This window comes from Gadus chalcogrammus, chromosome 5 (genome assembly GCF_026213295.1).
Source record: "Gadus chalcogrammus isolate NIFS_2021 chromosome 5, NIFS_Gcha_1.0, whole genome shotgun sequence".
NCBI classification, from domain to species: Eukaryota; Metazoa; Chordata; class Actinopteri; order Gadiformes; family Gadidae; genus Gadus; species Gadus chalcogrammus.
The window spans coordinates 14557434-14582946 of NC_079416.1; the positions used below are offsets into that span (position 1 = coordinate 14557434).

A 25513-nucleotide genomic window follows, 5' to 3' on the forward strand; every position below is an offset into this window, starting at 1 on the left:
ACGTCATCCTCTCCGTCTCTCCTCCTATTGGCTGCTCGTCCCCATCCGTCCAGATGGATCTCGGTGCTGCAGAACAGCAAGGAGGAGGCTCTGAACCAGGCCTTCAAGGGCGACCCGCGGGCCGGGGAGAACAACATCGTGCAGGAGCTCACCAAGGCCATCCTGGCCGAGGTGAAGAGGATGACGGGCAACGACGTGTGCTGCGACTGCGGAGCGCCCAGTGAGTGGTCCGGCGCCACGCACACAGCGGGGGGGGGGGGGTCGGCCTGGGGCCCATCGGCCTGGGGCCGCGACCCACAGCACGCGCAGAGATAGTTAGTTATGGATATGGAAATGTTAACAGCCAAAGCAGGTTAAAAAGCCAAGTCACATTACACACATGGTTAAAGTATATAAATACTATTGTACTACCATACCATACCAAAAGGGGGCATATGACAGAGTCAGACCTAGTACCGAGTAAGTATTTGAGACTAGTAGTACAGAGTTTGAGAAAGAATTTTTTTTTATTGAATAATCTTCTCAGGGTTTCAGCAGTATGTTACCGTGCTTGGTAGAATACCTCTGGGCACGGACAGAGGTTCAACTACTGTTCTCTTTCTCCCCCTCTCTCCCAGACCCCACCTGGCTGGCCACCAACCTGGGCATCCTGATGTGCATCGAGTGCTCTGGGATCCACCGGGAGCTGGGGGTCCACTACTCCAGGATCCAGTCGCTCACGCTGGACGTGCTCAGCACCTCCGAGCTCCTGGTAGGTCGGCTCTCCCCCGCTCGGTTCACCGTCCTGTCCAAGGCCTTTGATGTGTGTCGGGCAGAACAGCGTCATGAACACATTAGGTTGGGTTTTGGCAGGTTTCTGCCTTATGCCTCGTGTTGGGCCTCAGAGCCCCCTGTGTATGGGGGATGAATCTCGGGGTTCTTCATCTTTAGACATGGAAGACGGGTCGTACTGGGAGGAGGTCAGGGGTTAAAGGAGGGAGGGAAACTTAAATAAAGGAAGAATGTAGGAAGAATCCCAGAGAGCGGGAACGAGGCTGGAGGCTGAGGGTTCGAGGCTGAGGGTTCGATGCTGAAGGAGTGAGGCAGTGGTGCTGGTTGCCACTGGTGATCTGACTGGTGTTGAGACCGCTGCTCCACGTACATTTGTCCTGTGATCTCCACGCCGTTCTGTCTGAGGGGTTGGTGTTGGAAGCGGCGATCTCTTCACCAGAGAAACGGAGCGAGGACCTTGACTGCTATCTTTTGGACCGAAATAGATTCTCTATTGAAGTGTGTGTATTTGCCATGTGCCTGTTTGTCTATTTGTGGGTGTTTGTGGTGGACTCACAGTTTGTGTTTGACTTCTGCAGCTGGCCAAGAATGTGGGGAATGCAGGATTTAATGAAATCATGGAGGCTTCTCTGGCGGCTGAAAATGTGGTCAAACCGAACCCTACCAGTGACATGTAAGGCACACACCCTTACTCACTCCACTCACACTCACACACATGCATGCACACACACAAACACACAGCCATCGCACAAACACAAACACACACACCCATCGCGCACACAAACACGCACAAAGCCAAAGCCGAAGCACACGCACACACACTCCACTCAAACCTCTCCTCAGGCCTCCCTTGGCTTCTTAACACAGAACAGAACCGTATATTCATGGCCAGCCACTGCATGCCATTGAGCTCATTAAGGCCCTTCCATTACTGTGATGGACGCCCAAAACAAAGATGATATTGAGTGTGTGTGTGTGTGTGTTTGTTCAAACGGTTTTCTGGTTAGCTTGCATGTGTGTTTATTCAGTGTGTGAGTGAACTTCGTTCAGTATTTGTGTGTGTCTGTTCAATATTTGTGGTTGTGTGTGTGTGTGTGTGTGTTCTGTAGTGGAGTGTGTGTGTGTTCAGTAGTGGACTAAGCCCCTGACGTCCTGCTTGTCCCCAACAGGCAGGCGAGGAAGGACTTCATCACGGCTAAATACACGGACAAGCGCTTCGCCCGCCGGCAGACGGCGGGCCCCTCCGGCCCCGGGGGCCCTGCGGCCCGCCTGCACACGCTGAGCGAGGCGGTGAAGGCGCGGGACATCTTCTCCCTCATCCAGGTGTACGCCGAGGGGCTGGACCTCATGGAGCCCATCCCGCTGGGCAACGAGCACGTCAGTACACACACACACACAAGCATATGCACACGCACGCACGTCAAGCACATGCACATGCACATGCACACACACACAGGCATACGCACACACAGACTGGTGCACGTGTTTGCCTTATTTACGTTGTTAATAACATTCAATAAAACATTGAATGTTTTCTTAAATGTTGTTCTTAAATTTTTTCAATGTGTGTTCAATGAGAGTTTGTGATAACCTATTTCAGTCTACAAGATATTTCAATGTGTTGGCCAGATATGTTGAATGATGGTCAAATGAATCTCCCTCTCTGGAAAGGTTGTATGCTTTATTAGGCTGGGATTAGAACCTGGCTTTGGTTATCCTCTGTCACTGTATAGCTCTGGCAAGTCTTTAGTGTGTGTGTGTGTGTGTGTGTGTGTGTGTGTGTGTGTGTGTGTGTGTGTGTGTGTGTGTGTGTGTGTGTGTGTGTGTGTGTGTGTGTGTGTGTGTGTGTGTGTGTGTGTGCGCAGGAGCACGGGGAGACCGCCCTCCACCTGGCGGTCAGACTCGTGGACCGGACCTCGCTGCACATCGTGGACTTCCTCACTCAGAACAGGTACTCAGAGGGTCCAGGGAGTACCACCCTACACCCGCTTCATACTCTTTAGATCAAGAAGGGCACACCATCCTCGGTCGCCAAAACAGCCTGTTCGTTTTCCAAAGATAATTAAATGATCTCATCTTCTCTCACTCTCGCTTAAATGTTCCGATGCTCCTATGACGGCTGCTCGTCCTGCACATCATCCACGTGTCCCCCTCTCTCTCCCTGTGTGTCTGAGCAGCCTGAACCTGGATAAGCAGACAGCCAAGGGCAGCTCGGCACTCCATTACTGCTGTCTGACGGACAACAGCGAGTGTCTGAAGCTGCTGCTGCGGGGGAAGGCCTCCATCGAGATCGGTAGGCGACCACCCGTCTGCCGGGGGGGGGGGGACAGACGGACAGTGGGCTGTGGTTACTACCGAACCATCTCCCTTTATCCCTCGCTCTCACAATCAGTGAAATCTCTCTCTCCTGTCTTTCACTGTACACACACACACACACACACACACACACACACACACACACACACACACACACACACACACACACACACACACACACACACACACACACACACACACACACACTGTGCAGGGTCCGAGTAGTTTCCAGGCTGGGTTCCCAAAGCCCCTGGCTTGCCAAAAGCCCCTCAGAGAAATCTTCCTCCCAACATTTTCCTCTATTTACTCTCATTTGCCCTGAAACTAAACTGAGTGAGTGATGAGTGGATGAAAGAGGCCATTGTTCTCTGAGGAGAACCACGTGGGGACACACCTCACAGCCAACCCAAGCAGCCCAACGTGGCCAAGCCTGGTCCTCAAACGGCGCGCTGAAGTCTTGTTGGTCTGTTCTCCCTCTGCTAGCCAACGAGTCGGGGGAGACGCCGCTGGACATCGCCCGGAGGCTGAAGCACCTGCAGTGTGAGGAGCTGGTGAGCACCCACCTGTCGGCACCTCAGAGGGGAACAGCCCCGGGTTCACTGTAAAGCCTCGGGCCAACACGAGCCGGGAGAGGCAGCGGGTCATGTAGGGCTGGGCGATTAATCAAATTTTGATCGCGATTTCGATTTTAGCGTTAAACGATCACAAAATTAACATAATCTAGTTAATTTAGCTTTTTTTTTTGTTTTTTTGATTTATAGAAAGGGCAGAACAGCTGGATACATATCTGTATAATCTTTTTGACCATTTTGGGTATTTTTCTAAGTAATTTTTTTAAATTTCAAAGTTCTCATTTACAAAGTTTTTTTTGGGAGAGACATGCTGAATAAATACAACATGTTTTCAAACTCAAAAATAATCGTTTGAATAATCGTGATTTCGATATTGACAAAAATAATCGGGATTATGATTTTTCCCATAATCAAGCAGCCCTAGTGTCATGTAATGTTAGGGTACCCCTTCGTCAGGTTAACATGGGGTTCCCTATAACGCGGTGTAGGTGTAACGTTGGGGTTCCTGTGTGGGTATAACGCGGTGTGGGTGTAAGGTTGGGGTTCCTGTGTGGGTATAACGCGGTGTGGGTGTAACGTTGGGGTTCCTGTGTGGGTATAACGCGGTGTGGGTGTAACGTTGGGGTTCCTGTCTGGGTATAACGCGGTGTGGGTGTAACGTTGGGGTTCCTGTCTGGGTATAACGCGGTGTGGGTGTAACGTTGGGGTTCCTGTGTGGGTATAACGCGGTGTGGGTGTAACGTTGGGGTTCCTGTGTGCAGCTGAACCAGGCGCTGGCGGGGAAGTTCAACGCCCACGTCCACGTGGAGTACGAGTGGTGCCTGCAGCACGAAGATCTGGACGAGAGCGACGAGGATCTGGACGAGAAGGTGGGGCGGGGGGGCACTCATCCATTCACTCATTTCACACACAGAGCGTTCCCAATCCCTCAACCTTACTAGGTGGAGCGTGGACTCTGTCTCGCCCCCTTCCTGGAGGAAACCAGACCTCTTTCATTCCTTGATGACTCCCCCTCTCCTGCAGATCATGATGTTGACCCTCAGGACACCCTCTGTATTCCACTGGCTCTTTGAAACAAGTGCCAAGCACTAACAATCGCTAGGCTAATCCATTCCCAGTATACAACAAAGCTATCTAAATTAAGATGCTACACGTTGCTAAGTACTATTTTTAAGTAAAGAGTGCTAAAAAACAAATCCACTAATCACATCCATCCACCCGAGTCTCATAAGAAGTCACTGATAAAGTCGCACTGAAGCAGAACCCCGTGTAACCCTGTCCCCCCACCCCCCACGTCTCTCCAGCCCAGCCCCCACCGGCGGGACGAGCGACCCGTCAGCTGCTACGCCCCAGGGGCCAACTCCCACCTCCACGGGTCCCCGGGGCCGGGGGCCCGGGACGGGGCCGGCAAGGAGAAGCAGCGTGGCTACGTGACCAACCTGGTGAACAACGAGACCTACGGGACCATCCTCAACAACAACCCCCCCCTGGCCGGGGGCCCAGGGGGCCCCACCACCGCCTCGGCGCCGCCCCTGCCCCCCAGGAACCTGGGTAGGCTCCCTCGCCCGGGTTGGGCCAGTCTGGGGTCTATGGGTCTGTCTGTGGATCAGTCTGGGCTCTATGGATGCTTATATTTCTGTCTGTGGATGTGGTCTGTGGAGGTGTCTGGGGTCTATGGATGTGTCTGGGGTCTATGGACGTGTCTGGGGTCTATGGATGTGTCTGGGGTCTATGGAAGGAAGTCACTGGGAGCCAGCTAGCCGTAGAGGTGCTGAGGTTCACACATGTTGGATTAAGATCATAGTCCTCTGGTGCAGGTCCTCTGGTGCAGGTCCTCTGGTGCAGGTCCTCTGGTGCAGGTCCTCTGGTGCAGGTCCTCTGGTGCAGGCCCTCTGCCTCTCTCTCTGCAGGCCCACCAGACGGCGGGTCCGTGTCAGAGCATCTTAATAACCTTAGTGGCCATCTGGCGCCTTGCCAAGCAATATGGCCGCCCCCCCCCCCAATCACTGCATTCTACACATTCCCTCTTCCCATCAACCGTCTCTCCCAATTACACTCCTGTATAAAGAGATCAGAAGGGGAGGGTTAGTCTCACCCTTTTGGGTGAGAGTCATCTGGTCTCTCTGGCCATCCCTCCCCCATCCTGTGTGTGTGTGTGTGTGTGTGTGTGTGTGTGTGTGTGTGTGTGTGTGTGTGTGTGTGTGTGTGTGTGTGTGTGTGTGTGTGTGTGTGTGTGTGTGTGTGTGTGTGTGTGTGTGTGTGTGTGTGTGTGTGTGTGTGTGTAAACCTGGCTTGTCCTTCTGACTTTCTCGCTCTGTCCATTCATGTTTATTTCCTGCCTCCAGTGCCACCTCATCATTCCCTGCCCTCGTCCCTCCCTCCTGGTCTCCCTCCCTAACCTTCCCCCCCTCTCTCTCCCCCCCCCCCCCCCCCCCCTCAGTCCAGTTATCCGGTCTTGCCGGTGGCACGCTGCAGACCTCCCTATCCTCCAGCTGGAAGCCCGGCTCCCTGGACCTGACGGGGCGGCAGAGGTCCTCCTCCGACCCCCCCAACATGCACCCCCCCATGCCCCCCATGCGGCTCACCTCCAGCGGAGGTACCGGCCGTTCTCTGTCCCCCATTCCCCGTTTCCCGTTTCCTGTTTCCCGTTCCCCTAAAAATAAAGATGTATTTCCAGTAGACTGATACTAACATTGTGTACGGCAATATGTGGTGTGTACTAAAGGCCAGAGAGGCTGACTGTACTGCTGTGTGTCCGCTGTGTCTCCAGCGCTGGGGATGCCTCCTGCAGCCAAGCTGCTGAACGTGATGGAGGGCAAGGTCCCGCCGGGGCCCCGTGGGGGCCCGCCCAAGTCTCCTTTAGGGTACGACTGTGCACACACTCACACACCAACTACATGCGCATAATACTCATTTATAATACGTAATTTTAGTAAACTCCATGGACTCCATGGCCCAGCTGCGTTTCTGTTGGCCATGTTCCCACAACGCTGATGAGGGTGTGTGTTCTATTGTGGATTTAACTCAGACTATAACTGGGACATAACCACAACCACTTAGTCACTGAGTTACAATTTGTGTCTAAAGCTAAAAACAATATTTTGTTATGACCTGAAAGCTTTTACAAGCCGGCTCCCGAGGGAACTTCAACGCTGGTCTGCTTCTGCTCTGTTTCCAGGAACGACAAGAGCTTCACCCGAATACCTCTGAACCGCAAGGGATCCATAGAACGACAAGGTGGGTCATCAACCTCATATCAAACCATGCGTGTTCAGACATGAGATAACGTTACACAGAGCAGAGATAATAAGGTAACATACCTGAGATAATAACATAACACACAGACCTGAGATAATAACTTAACACAGACCTGAGATAATAACATAACACAGACCTGAGATAATAACATAACACGTACCTGAGATAAAGGCGTTACACAGACCTGAGATAACATAACAGACCTGAGATAAAAACGTAACGCAGACCTGAGATAATAACATAACACAGACCTGAGATAATAACGTAACATAGTCCTGAGATGATAACTTAGCAGACCTGAGATAATAACTTGACAGACCTAAGATAATAACTTAGCAGACCTGAGATAATAACTTGGCAGACCTGAGATAATAATGTAATGGACCTGAGATAATGAGGTAACAGACCTGAGATAAGAACGTAACAGACCTGAGATAAGAACGTAACAGACCTGAGATAATAACATAACTGAGATATTAGCTTTACACGCTAGCCACTTTGCCCCTTATCAGTCGAGACTTGGTTCCTTCCTCACAGCACACGGAGAGTGTTTCTTTCACCCTGATGTCATTTCCTTTTCCTGTTCCAGCTAAAGAAGTCCCTGGATGCCCAAGGAATTCCATTGGTCAATCCATGCCTCCGGCCCCCACTCCAAGGAAGGGACCTCTGGTAAGGCCCCCCGTCTGTGACACTCTGTCTCCCCCTCTTTCCCCCTCTCCCTCTGAACTGAGTGTGCATTCATTGATTCACCCGTGGCTGGTACATGAGTTGTGCGTTTGTGTTGATGTACTTTTGTGTGTCGGTGGTGAGGGGGAACACAACGATGCAGGCTGTGTGTCCTCTGTTTGTGTTTGTCGTCGGTGTCTCCGGCCTTGTGATTGGGTGCCAGTCATCTGTGTGCTTCTCTATACTGTGAATTTCCTGATTTATTGAGGAAATTAACCAGCGACCACAAGAGAGCGCTTGTCCAGAAAGCGGAACAAGTAATGTGACGTAAATGTTCAAGACCCCTTTTTGTGTTCCAATCTCATGAATAACTTAACAATGAAACCATGAGGAATTAGAGCCGCTAAACCATGAGTGATATTTCACCTGCTACCGTTGTGTTAAGGTCCCAGGCGGATTAAGCAAGGATTCCTTGAAGTAGAAACTGCGTTATGCTATTTTTATCCCCAAGTTCCACCTCATTAATGCTCTCTTGTGAACTCCGCTCCGGCGGTGCACTCTGTGTTCCAGAAGCACAAGCCCAAGCGCGTGAAGGCCATCTACCACTGCATCGCCGACAACCCCGATGAGCTGACCTTCACCGAGGGGGAGGTGATCGTGGTAGACGGGGAGGAGGACCAGGAGTGGTGGGTCAGTACCGCACAGGGGGGGCCCTGTGTGTGTGTGTGTGTGTGTGTGTGTGTGTGTGTGTGTGTGTGTGTGTGTGTGTGTGTGTGTGTGTGTGTGTGTGTGTGTGTGTGTGTGTGTGTGTGTGTGTGTGTGTGTGTGTGTGTGCGCGTGTGTGTGTGCAGGTTGGCTCTGTGACTTGGTGGGAACCTGATGTGAGAATTCCAGTGTTGTGTGTACACAAGCTTGCGTGTGTTAGAGAGACTGTGTGCGATTCGTTCACATGCAGGTGTTTTTCGTGGCACGGTATCTTCCAAGCGGGCTCCGTTCCAACTCCAGCTCTGTTCACACAAAAGTTTTCCTATGCAGCACTGGATGTCCGTTGGCCTGGTAACCATGGTGGCTCGAAAACACGATAACGAAATGACCTCATTCTTTAACATCAGCCCCTCTCTCCCCCCCTCCATTCCGTCCGCCTCTGGCCCCCCTTGTCCGAGTTCAAACCAGCTGCGACTTGTTTTCCACTGGGCTGAATTTAGCCACCATCTCTGGCCCATGTTTGGCGCCTCTGTTCAGGCAGCCAAGTCCCCACGTCCCCCCCCTCATCTATGGCCTACATGGAAGAGGAGGTGTGTGTGTGTGTGTGTGTGTGTGTGTGTGTGTGTGTGTGTGTGTGTGTGTGTGTGTGTGTGTGTGTGTGTGTGTGTGTGTGTGTGTGTGTGTGTGTGTGTGTGTGTGTGTGTGTGTGTGTGATGAATAATGAATCTGATCTCGTTCCATCTCGGCCAGACTTAATTAGGTCTGATCTGTTCAGCTTCAGATGCATTACGTTTTATTTACATTTCAGTGACTTACAGTTCACGGTCAAAATGAGAGGGCAATTCAGCGCGTTGCTAAAGTTGTTTTGGTCGTTATGTTCTAATGCTGCCATGCTGAGTCTCCTTGGGAAGGGAATGGGGAATTATGTATTAGACATGACCTTACACTTGAACCCTGAATGATTCCTGAGATAACTCATGTCATAGTTTTTTGTTTTCAGGTGTAGCAGACATTTTAAAGTACTTTAGGTACCGATCACACAAGGTAATATTTGAAATGTAACTCTTTTTCGAGGGGGTTTAGAGTGACGTAGCCTCCGTACTAGCCCTGTAGCTATTAGCATCCATAGCAGGTAGCTTAGTTATTAGCGTATGGATCCATGGCAGGTAGCTTAGTTATTAGCATGTGGTAGGTATTCATAGCGGGTATCTTGGTGGTTAGCATGTGGTAGGTGACCATAGCAGGTATCTTAGTCATTGGCGTGTGGTAGGTATTCAGAGCAGGTAGCTTAGTTATTAGCGTGTGGTAGGTATTCAGGGCAGGTAGCTTAGTGATTAGCATGTGGATCCATAGCAGGTAGCGCCTTTTTGTGTTGTGTTTGTGCTTTAGAAGCTGTGCAGTTTGTTCTCAAACTGGTCCTAGTTTGAGTTTTGTGTAAATGTGGAGGCCCCTAACCTCAGCGGTGTGACGTAGTGATGGTGTTGTGCGCCCTATTCACCACCAGGTGTCGCCATTCGCCCTGAAACCCCTTCCTGTCTGTTCTCTTGTTCAACAGTTGGGTCACATAGAAGGGGATCCGATGAGGAGAGGAGCCTTCCCAGTCACCTTCGTCCACTTCATCGCCGACTGAGAGGTCAACCCGGGGGGGGGGGGGGGGGGGGGCACGGGAACCGATCCGGGGCCTAGAACGCCGCCGGACTTCCTGTCTCTAAACGCTAACGAAAGAAAGCGAGACGAAACCGACATCGACTTTTTCTCTGTGGAGTAGCTGTCGTCTGAACGACCAATGAGACGCCGCCGTTTCCCCAGCGTGACGGACCGGCATTCGCCTTGGGGGTTCGTCAGGTGCCCAGTAGCTCAGTGGCACCGTATGGAATTTTAAAGTTGTTAATATCAGTTAAAGACTATGAAGAAAAAAAAAAAGAAATATGATTGTAGTGAATGACCTCTTGCAATAAATCGCACTTTTCCAAGTCTTGGGCTTGGTCACAGGTCACAGTTCAACTCAACTGACTGAATGAAGGTCCTACTGGCAACGTACTGTAACTAACACATAGAACCGTCGAATGTGAACACCCTCAACTCTCTAACATTCCACCTCTTCTCCAGCTGAGCGTTTCGTAGCGTCTGTGTTTTAGAGATGCTGCTTCTAGCTGTTTTGACCTTTTTTTTCCCAGCAGCTCTCCCAAGTGGAGACACTTTCTAACGGTGCTGACCCAGAAACACGCAGGACCTGCCAGCCTCCCATCCCTTCCTCCCCCCCCCCCCATGTCCCATATTTCTCCCCCAGACGGGCATCAGGGAGACGTGCTAAATTTAGAAAAAAGAGGAGGCAAGTTCCTCACCTGGGCGAGTTCATCTCCTCGTGTCTGACTGTAAGAAAGTTAAAAACATGCCTATCTGTAACGGTCGATTTCTATATCCGCCATTCTTCCACATCCTTCATGTGCTGCACCACAGGCCCGTGCTAGGCTGCTCCTGTGGCCGTGTGTCGCTGTGTGTAACGTCTGACACCCTGGCTGCAGGCCGCGCCTTCTAACCCGCCACCCCCGGTCTGCTCCTGTGGTCGGCTGTGTTCCTGTCGCCTTGCACGCGACACTCTGCCTCATGAGGGGCAAGCTGATGTGTTCTGGCTCTCTATTGGAGGCTCTCACCCAGAGCCCTCCAATCCACTGGTTCTCACCCAGAGCCTTCTAATCCTCCGGCCCTTGGACACAGAGCCTTCTCACCCACCGGTCCTCAGACCTGGCAGAGGAGGGGACATGTTCAGTCTAGCGCTAGATCAAGAATATTCTGACAAAGCATTCTATGTAATTAACTTTATTTTGGTTGCAGAGCAACTGTCCTCTATCTCTTTCTGTGTTTATAAAAAATCTATATAAATATATAAATATGTTGATATTTACACATTTAACCTAGCAAGAGCCTGCCGTGGATTTTGTGAATGACAAAAGGTGACGCTGCGTTGTGATTGGTGGATCCGATGAGCGCTCCTCACTGGAACTAAGAGGGTTGATTGTCGAGGTTGTAAATAGAAGTTGTTTCTGTGTGATATTTAATTGTAAAAAAAATGTTAACCTTGCCTTGGTGATTAAATGTTGTTTGAATGCACTGTTGCGATGGAACAGTACACACACACACACACACACACACACACACACACACACACACACACACACACACACACACACACACACACACACACACACACACACACACACACACACACACACACACAGACAGAGGTTCATTCATTCTTGAAGACTAAAGATTACTACATTGACTCTTAACTTAAATGTGCAAGTAAACAGTCAAATGAAACTGGAATAATAAAAACATGAAAGAATCGTCTTGTTTCTCTTCCTTATGGACTGATGTTCATGCCTTCATCTCTGGCATGTTGGTCAAGTTGTGTTTATTGATTTTATTCCATAATGTAAACAGACATACTTCCTCTGAAGGGAAATCATTGAAAGCTGTGTATATTTGTGAGGGTTGATGGATTTATTGCATTTTTTAAACCACCAAACATTTAGTTTAAAGTTTAAAAGGTTTTATGGACATTAAAACATAAGCCAGCCTTCATAACAATCTATTGAAAATATAAATAATTCTTTATTGTGCCAATAATGTATTGAGTCTGAATCATCCCGACTGAAAGCAGGGAGAGATGGAGTTGAATGAGGAGGTATGGAGGCATGCAGAACTAGCATTCAACATTTACCTTTTCAATTTAAACAATACAAAAATACCAAGAGAAATCTATCAACATTAATGTGCATTCAGTATACTTCATAACTTCAACCTGATGTGCAGTTTGAATGTAAGAAAACATGATTCCACGCATTGTGTAGTTGAGAAGAGGCAACACAACGATGATGGAAGCAATCACGATGGAGGTGAATAATAGCCTGTGTCAACACTAAATACATGAGGTTGTTGTTATAGCAACCTTTGAACTTGCTGCCGCAGGCCGCTGCACGTACCAATGTTTTTGTACCACTTAAGTCACTTAAGTTTGAAGTACCTTCAAAACCAGAATGCTGCTCCAAGGATATCTTCTTCAAAAATAGCTAAATATTTCCCACACTTATCCCAGATGAGTCACAATGGTTCCTGTCGCCTATTTATACAAAGTCAGTGTGCAATAAAAGTACCGTGTTTATAAGGCTGTAAAATACAAAGAAGAGATCCAATTTCCTTTGTTTGTCACCCCAATCAAAGCTTTGTACCCGACAGGCTCCTTCAGGCAGAAGATAATAACTAGAATTATCAATTAAAGAATGACGTTTTGGATTATTAATATTTGGTTATCTATTCACAAATAGTAAATCTGAATGAAACTGAGGTCATTTAAATTATAATGTGAGAAGAAAACAGGGAGCCGGATATTGTTAAACAACCTGAACATGACCTTGAAGAGTCCGACCGGGCTGAGGGTCAAAGGTCGCCTGTAACCTGAATCAGGACTTCTCTGACGTCAGGGCGCAGTCGAAAGAGGATGACAGGACCTTGCAGATGGACTGGGCCTGCTCCTGGAAGAACAACACATTCATCATATGAATATACCACTGGAGGATATTGAGATCATAATCCAAGAGCATCTGTTGTTGTATCGATTCTCATATTTAGAGAATGTCCTCCTGAACAAGGGGGGGAGGGGGAGGGTACTGGGTTCGATACCTGATGACCACAGCCCACCTACAGCCCCTCCCCCTCCTTGCTCCTTTATCACCTGGAAATGGAAGAGATCAGACTGTCCTGATGATCTCTCACACTACATTCACCTCCTCTCAGACTTCACCCCCATTGTGTCAACAGCCAAATCTGCCTTCTACCCTACCAAAATCAACTCCAGCGGCTCGAACCCCAGGAAACTGTTTTCAGTGTTCTCTTCCCTCCTCACCCCTTCTCCCCCTCCCCATCCTTCCTCCTTCACTGCTGACTTTACCCAGAAGGGGAAGGACCTCAGCTCCTCTTTAGCCCATTCTGCCATCCTCCCTCCCCCTATCCCCACCTCTGTTCCCTGACCTCCATCATCGTTACGCCCTCAGGTATCTCCTGCTGTGCGTGGTCAGAGAGCGGGCGGCCGGGGCTGGAGGTCCACTCACCGCACAGCTGCACTGGTACACCCAGACGCTGCAGTGCTCCTGCTGCCCGTCGGTGGTCTTCAGCGCCAGCAGGTTCCTCCCCGCCCCCAGGCCGTCGTCGTAGCACAACATGCGCATGATCAGGTACAGAGGGTGGCGGTGCAGCACGTCCTATAGGAGGAAAGCACCGACATGTTTAAACCTATCACAGTGAGGTACAGAGAGTGGCGGCGCAGCACCTCCTGTAGGAGAGCAGCATGTTTCAACCAATCACGATGAGGTACAGCGTGGTAGCAACATGTTTAAACCAATCAGGATCAGGTACAGAGGGTGGCGGTGCAACACAGCCTATAGGATAGCAGCACCAACATGTTTAACCAATCAGGAGGTGTAACACAGCACCAGCCTCCAAATAGTTGGACAGCACGATACCAGCATGTTTTAAGCGACCCATCGAATCTAGCTGGGATTCTCCGAAGGTTGTGTTCTATTTTAAAATTGTTTTGTTTTGCTTTTTATGAGTAAAGCATTTGATGATTGATGTTCGAAATATGTTTAATTAGTTCATTTGGTATATGGTCATTTGATACTGCTAAGCCTAGCCTTGCAAGACTGCCAGGTCAGCCATAACTAACAAACTAGCGATTCCATCCTGTATGAATGTTAGTGTTGTACACTCACACACTGGTCCAGCGAGGCCACTTTGACTCCATACTTGGACACCCCCAGCAACATCTCCTCCTCACCGGGAACAAACGGCAGCTTCCCATCTTGCTATGAGAGGAGGAAGACCCTTAACTTGTGTTTTATCTGCTAACTTGAGTTTTATCTGTTAACTTGTATAATATTTGTTAACTTGTGTAAACTTGTGTTGTATCTGTTAAATTGTGTTGTATCTGTTAACTTGTGTTGTATTGGTCAACTTGTGTTGTATCTGTTAACTTTGTTTTTATCCGTCCCAAGTGGGTCCCCTACCTGTGCTGCGTCGATGTAGTTTATGAGGTCCAGGGGCTCCTGAAGGGCCCGGCTCATGTCAAAGTGCAGCTGCTCGAGGGCCCCAACGTACTTCACCCTGAACTCAGTGCATGCCTCTGATGGCACGTTCCCTACAACCACACAACTCCATCAAACTAGTCCACATAGAGAAGGGAAACTTTGAATAAAGTCTTGTTTTCTGCTCACCTGCACCCTTGCCGGAGTCGTTGTCAAGGCTGGCGACCGTGCTGGATCTGGAGAGTCCTCCCAAGCTGGAGTCAACTGACTAACATGAACAGAAACGTGTTAATGATTTCATTTCATTTTGAAGTGTGTGAGTGAGTGGATGAGTGAGTGAGTGAGTGAGTGAGTGAGTGAGTGAGTGAGTGAGTGAGTGAGTGAGTGAGTGAGTGAGTGAGTGAGTGCGTGCACCTTGCTCTTAGTGCTGATCTCACTGCTTTGAGAGCTGCTGCTGCTGTGGCGCTTCTTGACTTTTCGGAACATCATTCATCACCATGACGACCGCCTTCTCATCCTGAGCAGCAGGTATAAAAGGTATTCCAATCAACAGTTTATACTTTCTCTTTCAGAGGGTTACTTCAGTGACCATCACTGCCCTCTGTATGCGAAGCATATGGTTTCTCCTGTAAGGAGGCTACTTCGTCAGTCGAAACCATTGCTTATAGATGTCTTTTTCTGAAAAGAAATTACATTCTGGCACTTCCCAAATATACTCGAAGCTTTGCAAAAGTTTTCGAAACATGAAAGTATCGGATATAAAGTGGATTGGCCCATCGGTGGGCAGTAATAAATAAATAATACAACTGGTTGCTAGGATAAACACACCGTAACGTGATCCTCATTCGCTTCAAGAAACTCCGACTTCTATGAGGGAGTTGCCCGTACGAGCGATGCGCATCCAGGCAGGACGTACCGGTGAACGACGGGCTGAGTTCGGGTGTTTCGGCTCGTGGGTTCGGCTGCTTTCTGTTTCTGAGTCGCGTTGCGCCCCAGTGTGTTCTGCGCCCGCCGCATCCGCGCGCCGTTGCCGCAGCCGCCGCCCAACTTTTCTTAAAGGAGCCGCACCGAGGGAAGCAACACGGGGGACACACTATATTCAACAAGGCTCCAATGACAGAGACAACATTGACCTATTATCTTATTGCATAGGCCTATGCGAATCATATTATTTAATTTGAATGCATCATTCTCTCTGCAACAACACATAATGCATCGTCCGGGAACCATGAACCACGGAAATTGATTCTTGTCGGATGTATTTTGGTTCCCGCCGGAAGTGTCTATGTCTAGGGCCCGCCCCGCCCCACTCCTTCATTCATCAACACATGCACGCATGAACAGTGTATTTGAAACCGATTTTACAATATACTGAACATGATCTAGCCTATTTCTTTTATTTCTAAATATATTTGCTGAAGCAGCGATGGCGGCGAAACGTAAAGTGGAGGCGACTGTTCCCGCGGAGGAGAGCGACCAGCTCCTCATCCGACCCCTGTGGGTTCCCATCTCTCATGCTACATACATTATGATAAATATTCTTTATATATATTAGCCACGTGTTTGATCTGTGTGTTGAAACTGTTATATCTCGCAGGGGCGCTGGACAGGAGGTCGGCCGGTCATGCATCATCCTGGAATTCAAAGGCAGGAAAATAATGGTAATAACGTGGTAACAATGCTTACATTATATATTATGCGAATGGCTTGTGTCTTTTGGATTATACATGGTTATAACTGTGCACTGTTTGTCACAGCAACACTGTTCCTCTACACGTATATTTAATATTATTACATGACACGTTTTAGAAAAAAATATATATTATGGACAGTATTATTTATATTGCCAATATGTCATACCTGTTATTCCATGTCCACCGTGGAGTGCAGCTGGACTGCGGCATCCACCCAGGCTTAGAGGGGATGGATGCCCTGCCCTACATCGACCTCATAGACCCGGCGGAGATAGACCTGCTGCTCATCAGCCAGTGAGTTCACACTGAAGAGGAGGACTGCACCTTCTTCAGTCAAATACATAATCCAGGATTTGATAGATTACAATGCAATCACCCTCTACAATAAGTACAATTCTATTTTACCTGTAAAGATATCCCTCTTCTCTATATTTATATAGATTCAACTCACCTTTATGGTAAATCAATAGGCAATAATATTAAAGATAAGGGAGTAGAAAGTTTCAGTGGAGGCTTAATGGATGCGATATGCGTGAAATATCTATAATAAATTATGTAATCCATAAACATAAATGCCCAAATTAAGTGTGTCTTCAATTTGTAGCTCATATTTAATATGAGCTAGAATCCCCACTCTCTGCCTCCCCCTGGTGTATCTGTGGGTAACTATATAACCAGTATAGCCAGTTATAACATGTACCAGGTGCAACCATTAACCTGGACTTCTACCTTCCTCTTTTAGCTTCCACCTGGACCACTGTGGAGCTCTGCCCTGGTTCCTTCAGAAGACCAGCTTCAAAGGCCGGACTTTCATGACCCACGCCACCAAGGCCATCTACCGCTGGCTCCTGTCTGACTACGTCAAAGTCAGGTTAGAAACACACGCTGTTTGAATCTGGACAAAGGAAAGGTTCTTAAACGATGCCCGGCGATGGCAGTGTTGTGGAGTGTAGAAGCACAGGGAGGAGACAGTAAGAGTGTACAATCTTATCACAGTAGGAGTTTAGCGGTTAAGCATCTTCGACTCTCAATGGAAAGTTTCCCGGTCCGATGCCCAATGCCTTCTGGTTTGCAAGATGCTTAACCCCAAACTACTGATTATAAATCACTGTGTATCTCTTTGGTCTGCAGAATGATTAATAGTAAATGGTAGCGTTGTACATGTAATTGTTCTGTATGTAATAATGATGGGACTGCTTGATGGCAGCAACATCTCCGCGGACGACATGCTGTACACGGAGACGGACCTGGAGGACAGCATGGAGAAGATCGAGACCATCAACTTCCATGAGGTCAAGGAGGTGGCGGGGATCAAGTTCTGGTGCTACCACGCGGGGCACGTCCTGGGGGCCGCCATGTTCATGATCGAGATCGCCGGTGTCAAGGTCGGGACCCCAACTCAAAAGGATCACCCATTTAGTAGCTTCCTTTCATCTCATTGTATTTGTTTGGTTTGTAGATTGGTCATGTGTTTATTGGGATGTGTTGGGTTTGTTTATCAGGGCCTAGTGGAACTGTGTCTCTTGAGTATTACTTCAGCTGACCTGATGCTGTTTTCTGTGTTCCCTCTCAGATCCTGTACACTGGAGACTTCTCGCGCCAAGAGGACAGACATCTGATGGCGGCAGAGATCCCCAGCGTCAAACCAGACATTTTAATCATAGTACGTTCTGAGGTGACATCATACAATATGAACCCACTGCTCTGTAATGTGGCCGTGCGGCGCTCATGCTTAGATTGTTTCCCCAGGAGTCCACCTATGGCACGCACATCCACGAGAAGAGGGAGGAGCGGGAGGCCCGGTTCTGTAACACCGTCCATGACATCGTCAACAGGGAAGGCCGCTGTCTGATCCCCGTGTTCGCCTTGGGCCGAGCCCAGGAGTTGCTGCTCATCCTTGGTGAGAAACACGCATTGCAGGTCCTGCTTTCTGGAGGTTCTTTGACCGTATTGGATGAGTCCTTTTTAACTCTGAGCTAGTGTCTCCGCCATGTGATTGTTGAGGTTGTGATATTTCCTCTCTCCTCCATGTGATGGTTGAGGTTCGGTGTGATGGTTCCTCTCCTCACCATGTGATGGTTTAGGTTGTGATGGTTGAGGCTCTGTGTGATGGTTCCTCTCCTCACCACATCATGCTGAGGTTGAAGTTGGGATGTTTCCCTTTCCTCCAGACGAGTACTGGCAGAACCACCCTGAGCTCCACGACATCCCCATCTACTACGCCTCCTCACTGGCCAAGAAGTGCATGGCGGTGTACCAGACGTACGTCAACGCCATGAACGACAAAATCCGCAAGGCCATCAACATCAACAACCCCTTCGTCTTCAAGCACATCAGCAACCTCAAGGTAAGGATCATACGCCAGAATGCATCATGAGACTTTTTGGTGGAAGCACTATGTATAAGGCAGCCTACCATTTTCTAATTATATGCGTAACCAGAGGCTCCATAAGAAGGCCATATATACATTGACAGCAGTAAAGAAACAGGAATTGGATTGGCACGGAACAAACGGTTCAAATGGGTATCCCATGTTGAGGACAGGATTCCGATTGGTTAATCGGTCAGATAGGACCATATGTTTACTTCACAAGGCAAAAACCATAAACTCAAAGCGCTACAGAGGAAATTAAAATCTCAGATGATTAAGTTAATAAAAAAAGAATACAATATTAGAGATGAAAGAAAGTCATTTCTAATCCTCATTGGTTATTTTGGTATAAATAGAATGAACCCATCTGGGCTGTTAACCCTAACTCTGACCCATGACCCCTGACCTCTGACATTGGAAACAACGGGACTGCACCTCTTGGTTCATTCCTTAGGTCATTTGTAATGATCCAACCCGTTTGATAGATGATCTCTGGGTTGAGTGGGTTGTATTCAGTGCTGTAACTCTGTCCTCAGAGTATGGATCACTTTGATGACATCGGGCCCAGCGTTGTCATGGCGTCCCCGGGCATGATGCAGAGCGGTCTTTCCCGGGAGCTGTTCGAGAGCTGGTGCACCGACAAGAGGAACGGCGTCATCATCGCCGGCTACTGTGTGGAGGGAACCCTGGCCAAGGTGCTGACCCTACCCCTGACCCCTGACCCTAAGACGGTCCAAGGTCCTGTCGCGCCCGCACCCTGACCCTAACCCTGACGCCAGCCCTGACCCTGACCCTAGCTCTGGACCTAACCCTGGCCACGGTGCTGGTGCCCCCGAACCATAACCCTGACCCTAGCAGTGGATCAATGCACCTGAATCTCGTTCCAAAGCCACTGTCAGCTTGTGGTTTAGCTAGCTTGCTTTGGCAGTAGCTTTTGGTCTTCACAGATGGATTCAAATCTGTTTTAGGTGAATGGGTGTCAGGTGATGTAATAACATGGGAAGTTAAACACCATAAAAAGGTTCTGCTGAGACAGCAACCTCACCGAGATGTCGGTGTTGCTCCGGTTTCTTTATGTTAGCCAAGCGCTTTAGTAAAGACATAAGAATTAGTACAACGTGAAGCTGGAACCCCCCCGCTGACCATCAGTGTGTCCCTGCAGCACATCATGTCTGAGCCCGAGGAGATCACCACCATGTCGGGCCAGAAGCTGCAGCTCAAGATGTCTGTGGACTACATCTCTTTCTCGGCCCACACTGACTACCAGCAGACCAGCGAGTTCATCCGGGCCCTCAAACCGCCCCACGTGGTAGGAGCCTTTGTTAGAGCCGGTCCAGAACACGGATCAGAATCGAGCATTTCCATTTGTACACAATGTTGTGCAATACTCCATCCTGTATCGTAAGAAGGTGTAATGCTACATCCTGTATTTTAATAAGGTGTAGTATTGAAGGTGTAACAGTACATCCTGCCTCCTGGCCGCTCAGATCCTGGTCCACGGGGAGCAGAACGAGATGGCCCGTCTGAAGGCGGCTCTGATCCGGGAGTACGAGGACAACGACCAGGTCCACATCGAGGTCCACAACCCCCGCAACACTGAGGCCGTCACCCTCAACTTCAGGGGGGAGAAGCTGGCCAAGGTGACCTTTGGCCTTTGGTAGCTCCTAAATTCCTCTATACTGCAGTGTTGGGCTTCACCTAAAGATCCAACGATATAGATATGAAGAACATACATTTACATTTAGCTGACATTTGTATACAACGCTTACAATAAGTACATTTGTCAGAAGAAGAGAAACAATATATCGCTGTCGGTACAGTAAGGATGTTCATAGATCCAAGTGCCAAGCACCAACAATCGCTAGGTCAACTCCTTCCCCGCATACAACAAAGACAGCTTGGATAAGAATCACTTCACATTTCAATTAGAATTAGAAGTTATTCAAATTCAGTTATTGAGTAGTGTGTCGACTCAATAACTGTATGGTTATTGAGTAGACACACAAACGCAGCATTGTATTAAAAAAGGGTAATTGTACCAAACTGCCTGTCTTATAAGGGTGAACCTAATGCGTTCCGACGAGGTCTGAGCTCCACAGGAGGGAGAGGTTCTGATCCTGGTTCCCTCCGCAGGTCATGGGCTCCCTGGCGGATAAGAAGTGTGTGCAGGGCCAGCGGGTCTCCGGCATACTGGTGAAGAAGAACTTCAACTACCATATCCTCACCCCCTCGGACCTGTCCAGTGGGTTACTTTCACTTCCTCATCCCCTTCTTCTGCCTCCACAAAGTAGAGCAGCTGGAGCGGGTTCTCTAGCACTCATAGGTCAATCAAACAGTAGTACGCGAGTACGCTGCGTAGGAACACGTTTAAGACCAAGGAGAAAGATCTGCCGTATTTTTTCACTTTTTAGGTTGAGGTTTTGAATTGTAGGATTTGAATGTTCCTGCTTGTTGTGTGTTGCAGCGTACACGGAGCTGGCCATGAGCACAGTGAAGCAGACCCAGGCCATCCCCTTCACGGGCCCCTACTCTCTGTTGGTCTGCCATCTGAGGAACCTCACTGGTGGGAGAGGAGCCTACTCTGTTACAAATAGATAGATATTATATATGTTATATGGTATGTCTTCATGTCCCCTTGGATCATGTTTTTTTGTCCTCATGTTTCCTTTCTAACCTTTATTTTTAAGGAGATGTGGAGGAGCTGGACGGGACAGAGAAGAACACCCTGAAGATCTTTAAGAGCATCACCCTGGTGCATGAGGCCGGCATGGTGACGCTGGAGGTCAGTAGCAACAAGCATCTTCTACTGAGATGAGGGGATCGCTTTATTTCTGCTGGGGTTCCTGCTGCTGCCTCAGGTCGCTCTGGATCTCATGTATCGCGCTGTATTTAACCGTGGGTTTCTGTCCCAACACTACCACGCCACTTCACAACCTGAGACCAAACTATGGGGTTCGACCCCAGAGTCGGTTCCTGTGGGCTGGGAGTCTAACCCCCAACCAGCACCGTATCACGTCCCTCTGCCTGCTATGGATGAGGATAACGTCCGCCTCTGGCTCTGAGCTAAACGTGTGTTCTCCCTCCAGTGGATCGCCAACCCTCTGAATGACATGTACGCTGACGCGGTGACCACCGTGGTGCTGGAGGTGCAGTCCAACCCCAAGGCCCAGAGAGGTGGGTTCAGCCTGAGGCAGCGTGGGGAGCTCAGCTGCTAGCTGATGATCATCATTAATAGGTTAACATCAACTGACTAAAGTGAAACTAGTCTATACTAAATGTCCCGGGTGAAGGCCTTTCTCAGGTGTAGTTCCTTCCTGCGTGTAGTTCCATCCTGTGTATAGTCCCTTCCTGTGTGTTGCTCCTACTTGTGTAAAGTTCCCTTCCTGTGTGTAGTTCCTTCTGGTGTGTAGTTCCTTCCTGTGTGTAGCTCCTGCCTGTGTAGCTCCTTCCTGTGTGTATTTCCTTCCTGTGCGTAGATCCTTCATGTGTGTAATTCCTTCCTGTTTGAGCTCATATTTGGTGTTGGGTTGGTTCCAGTGATGGAGTCTCAGTGTGTCATCGTGGACATGGAGGTGTACCAGGCCCGGCTGGAGGTCATGTTGCAGTGAGTCTTCTGTCCGCTCCACTTCTATCCGCACGGACACACTGAAGCATTAATCATAACTATGATATATATCGGACAGTGACAGCTGTGGGGACTGTGAAACCCACAGAGACATGTTCGGGGAGGACTGTGTGGAGTTCAGAGACAGCAGCAGCATGGCCGTGACGGTGGACGGGAAGACAGTGCTGATCTGCCTGGAGACCAGAGTGAGTCGTCAGCAACACCCTAACATACTCGCACACTCACGTTTACGCTAGAGCTGTGTTAAAAAAATCGATTTTTCCGATTTTTAATCGATTCGCATATTAATGACCGATTATCGATTCGTACGTCCAAAGATCAATTTTTTTTAATTAATTTTTTTTTTTTTTTTTTTTTCAGTTTCAGTACTTCTCAGTTTATTAAGTGTGAGCAGTTTTAAAATAAAAATGCCTTTGGTAGCAACCGCTTTTGGGTGAATTCTTAATTATTTTCAAGCATAATAATAATGCACTGGTTAGTGTCCCAGTAGGAATCCACTGTTGCAGATATAGTCACCTCAATGATGTCCTCCATTTATTGTCCTGAATTATCTTTCTTGAAGGTAGATTGACCCTTAACCTTTTCATCAGTCTTCCAGCCATCAGTAACTACCAATACTTGTAAGATTTTCTGTTTAATATTGATATAATACTAGTTTTAATATGTTGCTTCTCTACACAGTCATGAAGTGAAGGAAACGGTTCAAATACATTTTTCATTTTTAATAACATTAACCCCCGAATCGAATCGAAAACGGATCGAATCGGAAATCAGATCAAAATCGGATCGAATCGGATGGAATCTGATAAAATCGGAAAAAATCGATTCTGAAACTTAAAAATCGGAATCGAATCGATTCTTGAAATTTGAATCGAAACCCAGCTCTAGTTTACGCTCAGCTGCGTTTTACTAACGCTCCTTCCCCCCCCCCCCCCCCCCCCCCCCCCCCAGACGGCGAGCTACGAGGACGAGGCCGAGGCCATGGAGGACGAGTCCCTGAGGGAGATGGTGGAGCTGGCTGTGCAGCGGCTCTACGATGCGCTGAATCCCGTCATCTGAGGGGTCCCCCAGAAACACCAGCTACACCGGGGCTCAGACCAGCAGTCCTGGAGAGGAGACGCTGGCTCCTTTAGTAACAACCTTCTGCTGCGTCCACCTGAGGCCTCCACAGGATTCATTATGGACTACTTGTAGAGCAGAGGGCATTGTGGGTCATTTGGTAGAATGTTATTATTTCTTTCAGAACAGTGAAGATGGGGGGCTTGAATGCGTCTCCACAGGGAACATCAGCAGAATATGACACAGACTTTAATAGTCCCAGCGTCCGTCTTAAATCACGACGGCCGTGCTCTTGAATTGGATCGAATTTATTAACCAATAATTATCAGCCTCTGTGAATCTACTAATGATGGCAGTAAAGCTAATTAGTAGTGAACATTGATTTTTGATCTTTTTGTATTCAATATGTTGTGAGTTGTGTTGAGCACTTTAGTTTGCGTTTTATTTATTTTCTTGTCAGGTAACATCTCCAAGTTTAGCTTCCAGTTCTCGTTTGTTTAATATGTCTGTATGTTGTTGTTTTTTGAGATTTTAATGCATGGCGTAACTGCAACGCTAAACTTTGATTAGTTTAATTTATTTATTTTAATGTGTATGTGGAGAAGCATAACATTCTAAGCTAATTATGAAGGAAAATAGTTCCTTCATGAATAATAAGTTAACGTTTGTTACAATCGACAAAACAGTACCGTCTAATATTGTTCGTTACATCTTGGACACTGGCCTAGATTTAGAGTTTTGCAAATGTTTACAATACAAGACAAGTTGAGTTTTGTTGTTACTTGTCAGGCAATGTTTATTGCAGCTCCTTTCAGTTTTTACTGTTTTGTGTGTTTAAAGTTATTTTAAAAAATATTGTCAAAATGTATGCACTAAATACACTAAATGTCTGGTATTCAAACTAAAAACTTGTTGATTGTATTTGTTTATCAGTTCTGGAGCTAGGAAAACTAATCTTATTTGAGTGATGTCATGTATTTTAGTGATGTCATGTATGTAACCTCTTATTATTGACAATGATTACTGTCTCAGTGGTGCACTGTTAGATAACTCTGGAGACACGGGTTGAATTCCTGCCGATGTTTGTTGCAAAATGGGTCTTGAAACATTTTTGTACCTTTTTGTTTGAAATGTACTTGACTTTTCTTGAAGTAATCCTGAAGTCACCTTTTTTTCTTTTTTTTTTAACAAAAGGAATTTACACAATTCTCTGCCTGTCTTTGTATGCATTGAACCATGGACTGGTGATGTTAAGCGTTAGTTCTTTCCACTCTACCACTGAGTAATTGTAAAATAATCTGTCGGATGATTGATTTTACATTAAAACAACATTCATATGTTTAAAAAAAACACTTTAGTATCCGGTGTCTGTCTGACCACTGAGCCACAGCTGGAGATTGGTATATATTCGGAAGCATGTATCACATTCTATTCACAAAATTTCTATGTTAAAATAAAAACATGAGCAGGACTTGAACCTGGGTCTCCACCACTCTAAGCATCAATTAATTTGACATATTTTTGAATCTTCTATATCTGCCTAAATAACAATGCATGCATATTTGATTTGGGAATTGGGATAAGGTAGAAAATGTCACTTTCCCGGTTCTAACTATTTATCGCTCTTCAAATACATATTTCTGAGATAATGAGGTGAACTTGAATGCACCATGAAGCCTTGTCGCTCAAACCGTGCCCTACCGTTCAAAACAATGTAGATTGGGAGTCACTTTTCTAAGTGCAGAAGGGTCATTTGAGAGAGTCCGTGTCCGGTGGAATCCCGGTGTGAGAGGGGCATGACTGTTGTTTTTTGTTGGTCGTCATGAAAAAAACACAAGGGGTAACACTGTCGTTTTTATCAAATGAAACATGAGGGGTGACACTGTTGTTTTTTATTGCATTGTTAAGTTCGGAGGATAACACTCTAGAAAGCTTATCTTATCTCTATTTCACGCGAATTATAAAGTCAAGTATAACCTTTGGAATGACTTATTGCGGTGTCTTGATGGTGCATTGTTAAGTTTGGAGGCTAACACTCTAGAAAGCTCAGGTTCGGATCCCAGCAAAAACGTTGACAGGGGTACCACTGTGGTATTTTATTGGCCAACATGGAAAGAACCTGTTGTTTTTTATTGGTCTTCATGAAAAAAAACATAAGGGGTAATACCGTTGTTTTTTATTGGTCATCATGAAAAAATACATAAGGGGTAACACTGTTGTTTTTTATTGGACATCATGAAAAAAAACATAAGGGGTAACACTGTTGTTTTTATCAAATGAAACATAAGGCGTACCACTGTCGATATTAATCAATTAGAACATAGGGAGTAACACTGTCGTTTATATCAAATGAAACATGAGGGGTGACACTGTCGTTTTTCTTTGGTCGTCAT

At 47.6% G+C, this 25513-nt stretch overlaps 3 protein-coding genes across 6 annotated transcripts in view; 2 read left to right on the forward strand and 1 right to left on the reverse strand.

Moving 5' to 3' along the window:
• asap2a (ArfGAP with SH3 domain, ankyrin repeat and PH domain 2a) overlaps positions 1-9932 on the forward strand; it is a 47063-nt gene extending 37131 nt beyond the window's left edge. For 2 of the 3 annotated variants that reach the window (XM_056590432.1, XM_056590435.1), the window contains exons 14-28: positions 54-220; positions 618-751; positions 1350-1444; positions 1941-2148; positions 2637-2722; positions 2949-3064; positions 3571-3638; positions 4421-4528; positions 4964-5210; positions 6100-6255; positions 6430-6523; positions 6838-6896; positions 7507-7586; positions 8154-8273; positions 9844-9932. In XM_056590432.1, the coding sequence (XP_056446407.1) occupies positions 54-220; positions 618-751; positions 1350-1444; positions 1941-2148; positions 2637-2722; positions 2949-3064; positions 3571-3638; positions 4421-4528; positions 4964-5210; positions 6100-6255; positions 6430-6523; positions 6838-6896; positions 7507-7586; positions 8154-8273; positions 9844-9918 (1813 nt within the window). In that variant the 3' untranslated portion in view covers positions 9919-9932. The remainder of the gene's footprint in view (positions 1-53; positions 221-617; positions 752-1349; positions 1445-1940; positions 2149-2636; positions 2723-2948; positions 3065-3570; positions 3639-4420; positions 4529-4963; positions 5211-6099; positions 6256-6429; positions 6524-6837; positions 6897-7506; positions 7587-8153; positions 8274-9843) is intronic. The other variant, XM_056590433.1, reaches the window with a different exon arrangement.
• A 1311-nt stretch (positions 9933-11243) lies between these two features.
• Positions 11244-15402, reverse strand: itgb1bp1 (integrin beta 1 binding protein 1). 2 transcript variants are annotated; one of them, XM_056590447.1, is made up of 7 exons: positions 15288-15402; positions 14786-14888; positions 14561-14639; positions 14354-14484; positions 14060-14152; positions 13400-13549; positions 11244-12823 (listed from the first exon to the last, which is right to left on the reverse strand). In XM_056590447.1, exons 2-7 carry the CDS (start codon positions 14858-14860, stop codon positions 12752-12754), a joined length of 600 nt encoding a protein of 199 aa, XP_056446422.1. In that variant the 5' UTR covers positions 14861-14888; positions 15288-15402; the 3' UTR covers positions 11244-12751. The 2 variants fall into 2 exon arrangements, with proteins under 2 accessions (XP_056446422.1, XP_056446421.1); XM_056590446.1 differs by having other exon boundaries at positions 15200-15402.
• Positions 15403-15669: 267 nt separating this feature from the next.
• LOC130382601 (cleavage and polyadenylation specificity factor subunit 3) lies at positions 15670-24617 on the forward strand. Its single transcript, XM_056590445.1, has 18 exons — positions 15670-15868; positions 15969-16032; positions 16262-16359; positions 16808-16936; positions 17273-17450; positions 17639-17728; positions 17815-17965; positions 18237-18412; positions 18973-19131; positions 19599-19745; positions 19924-20076; positions 20570-20678; positions 20901-20999; positions 21124-21218; positions 21523-21610; positions 21974-22040; positions 22150-22246; positions 23013-24617. The coding sequence occupies exons 1-18, from the start codon at positions 15798-15800 to the stop codon at positions 23118-23120; spliced, it is 2079 nt and encodes a 692-aa protein (XP_056446420.1). The 5' UTR covers positions 15670-15797; the 3' UTR covers positions 23121-24617.
• Positions 24618-25513: the final 896 nt, after the last annotated feature.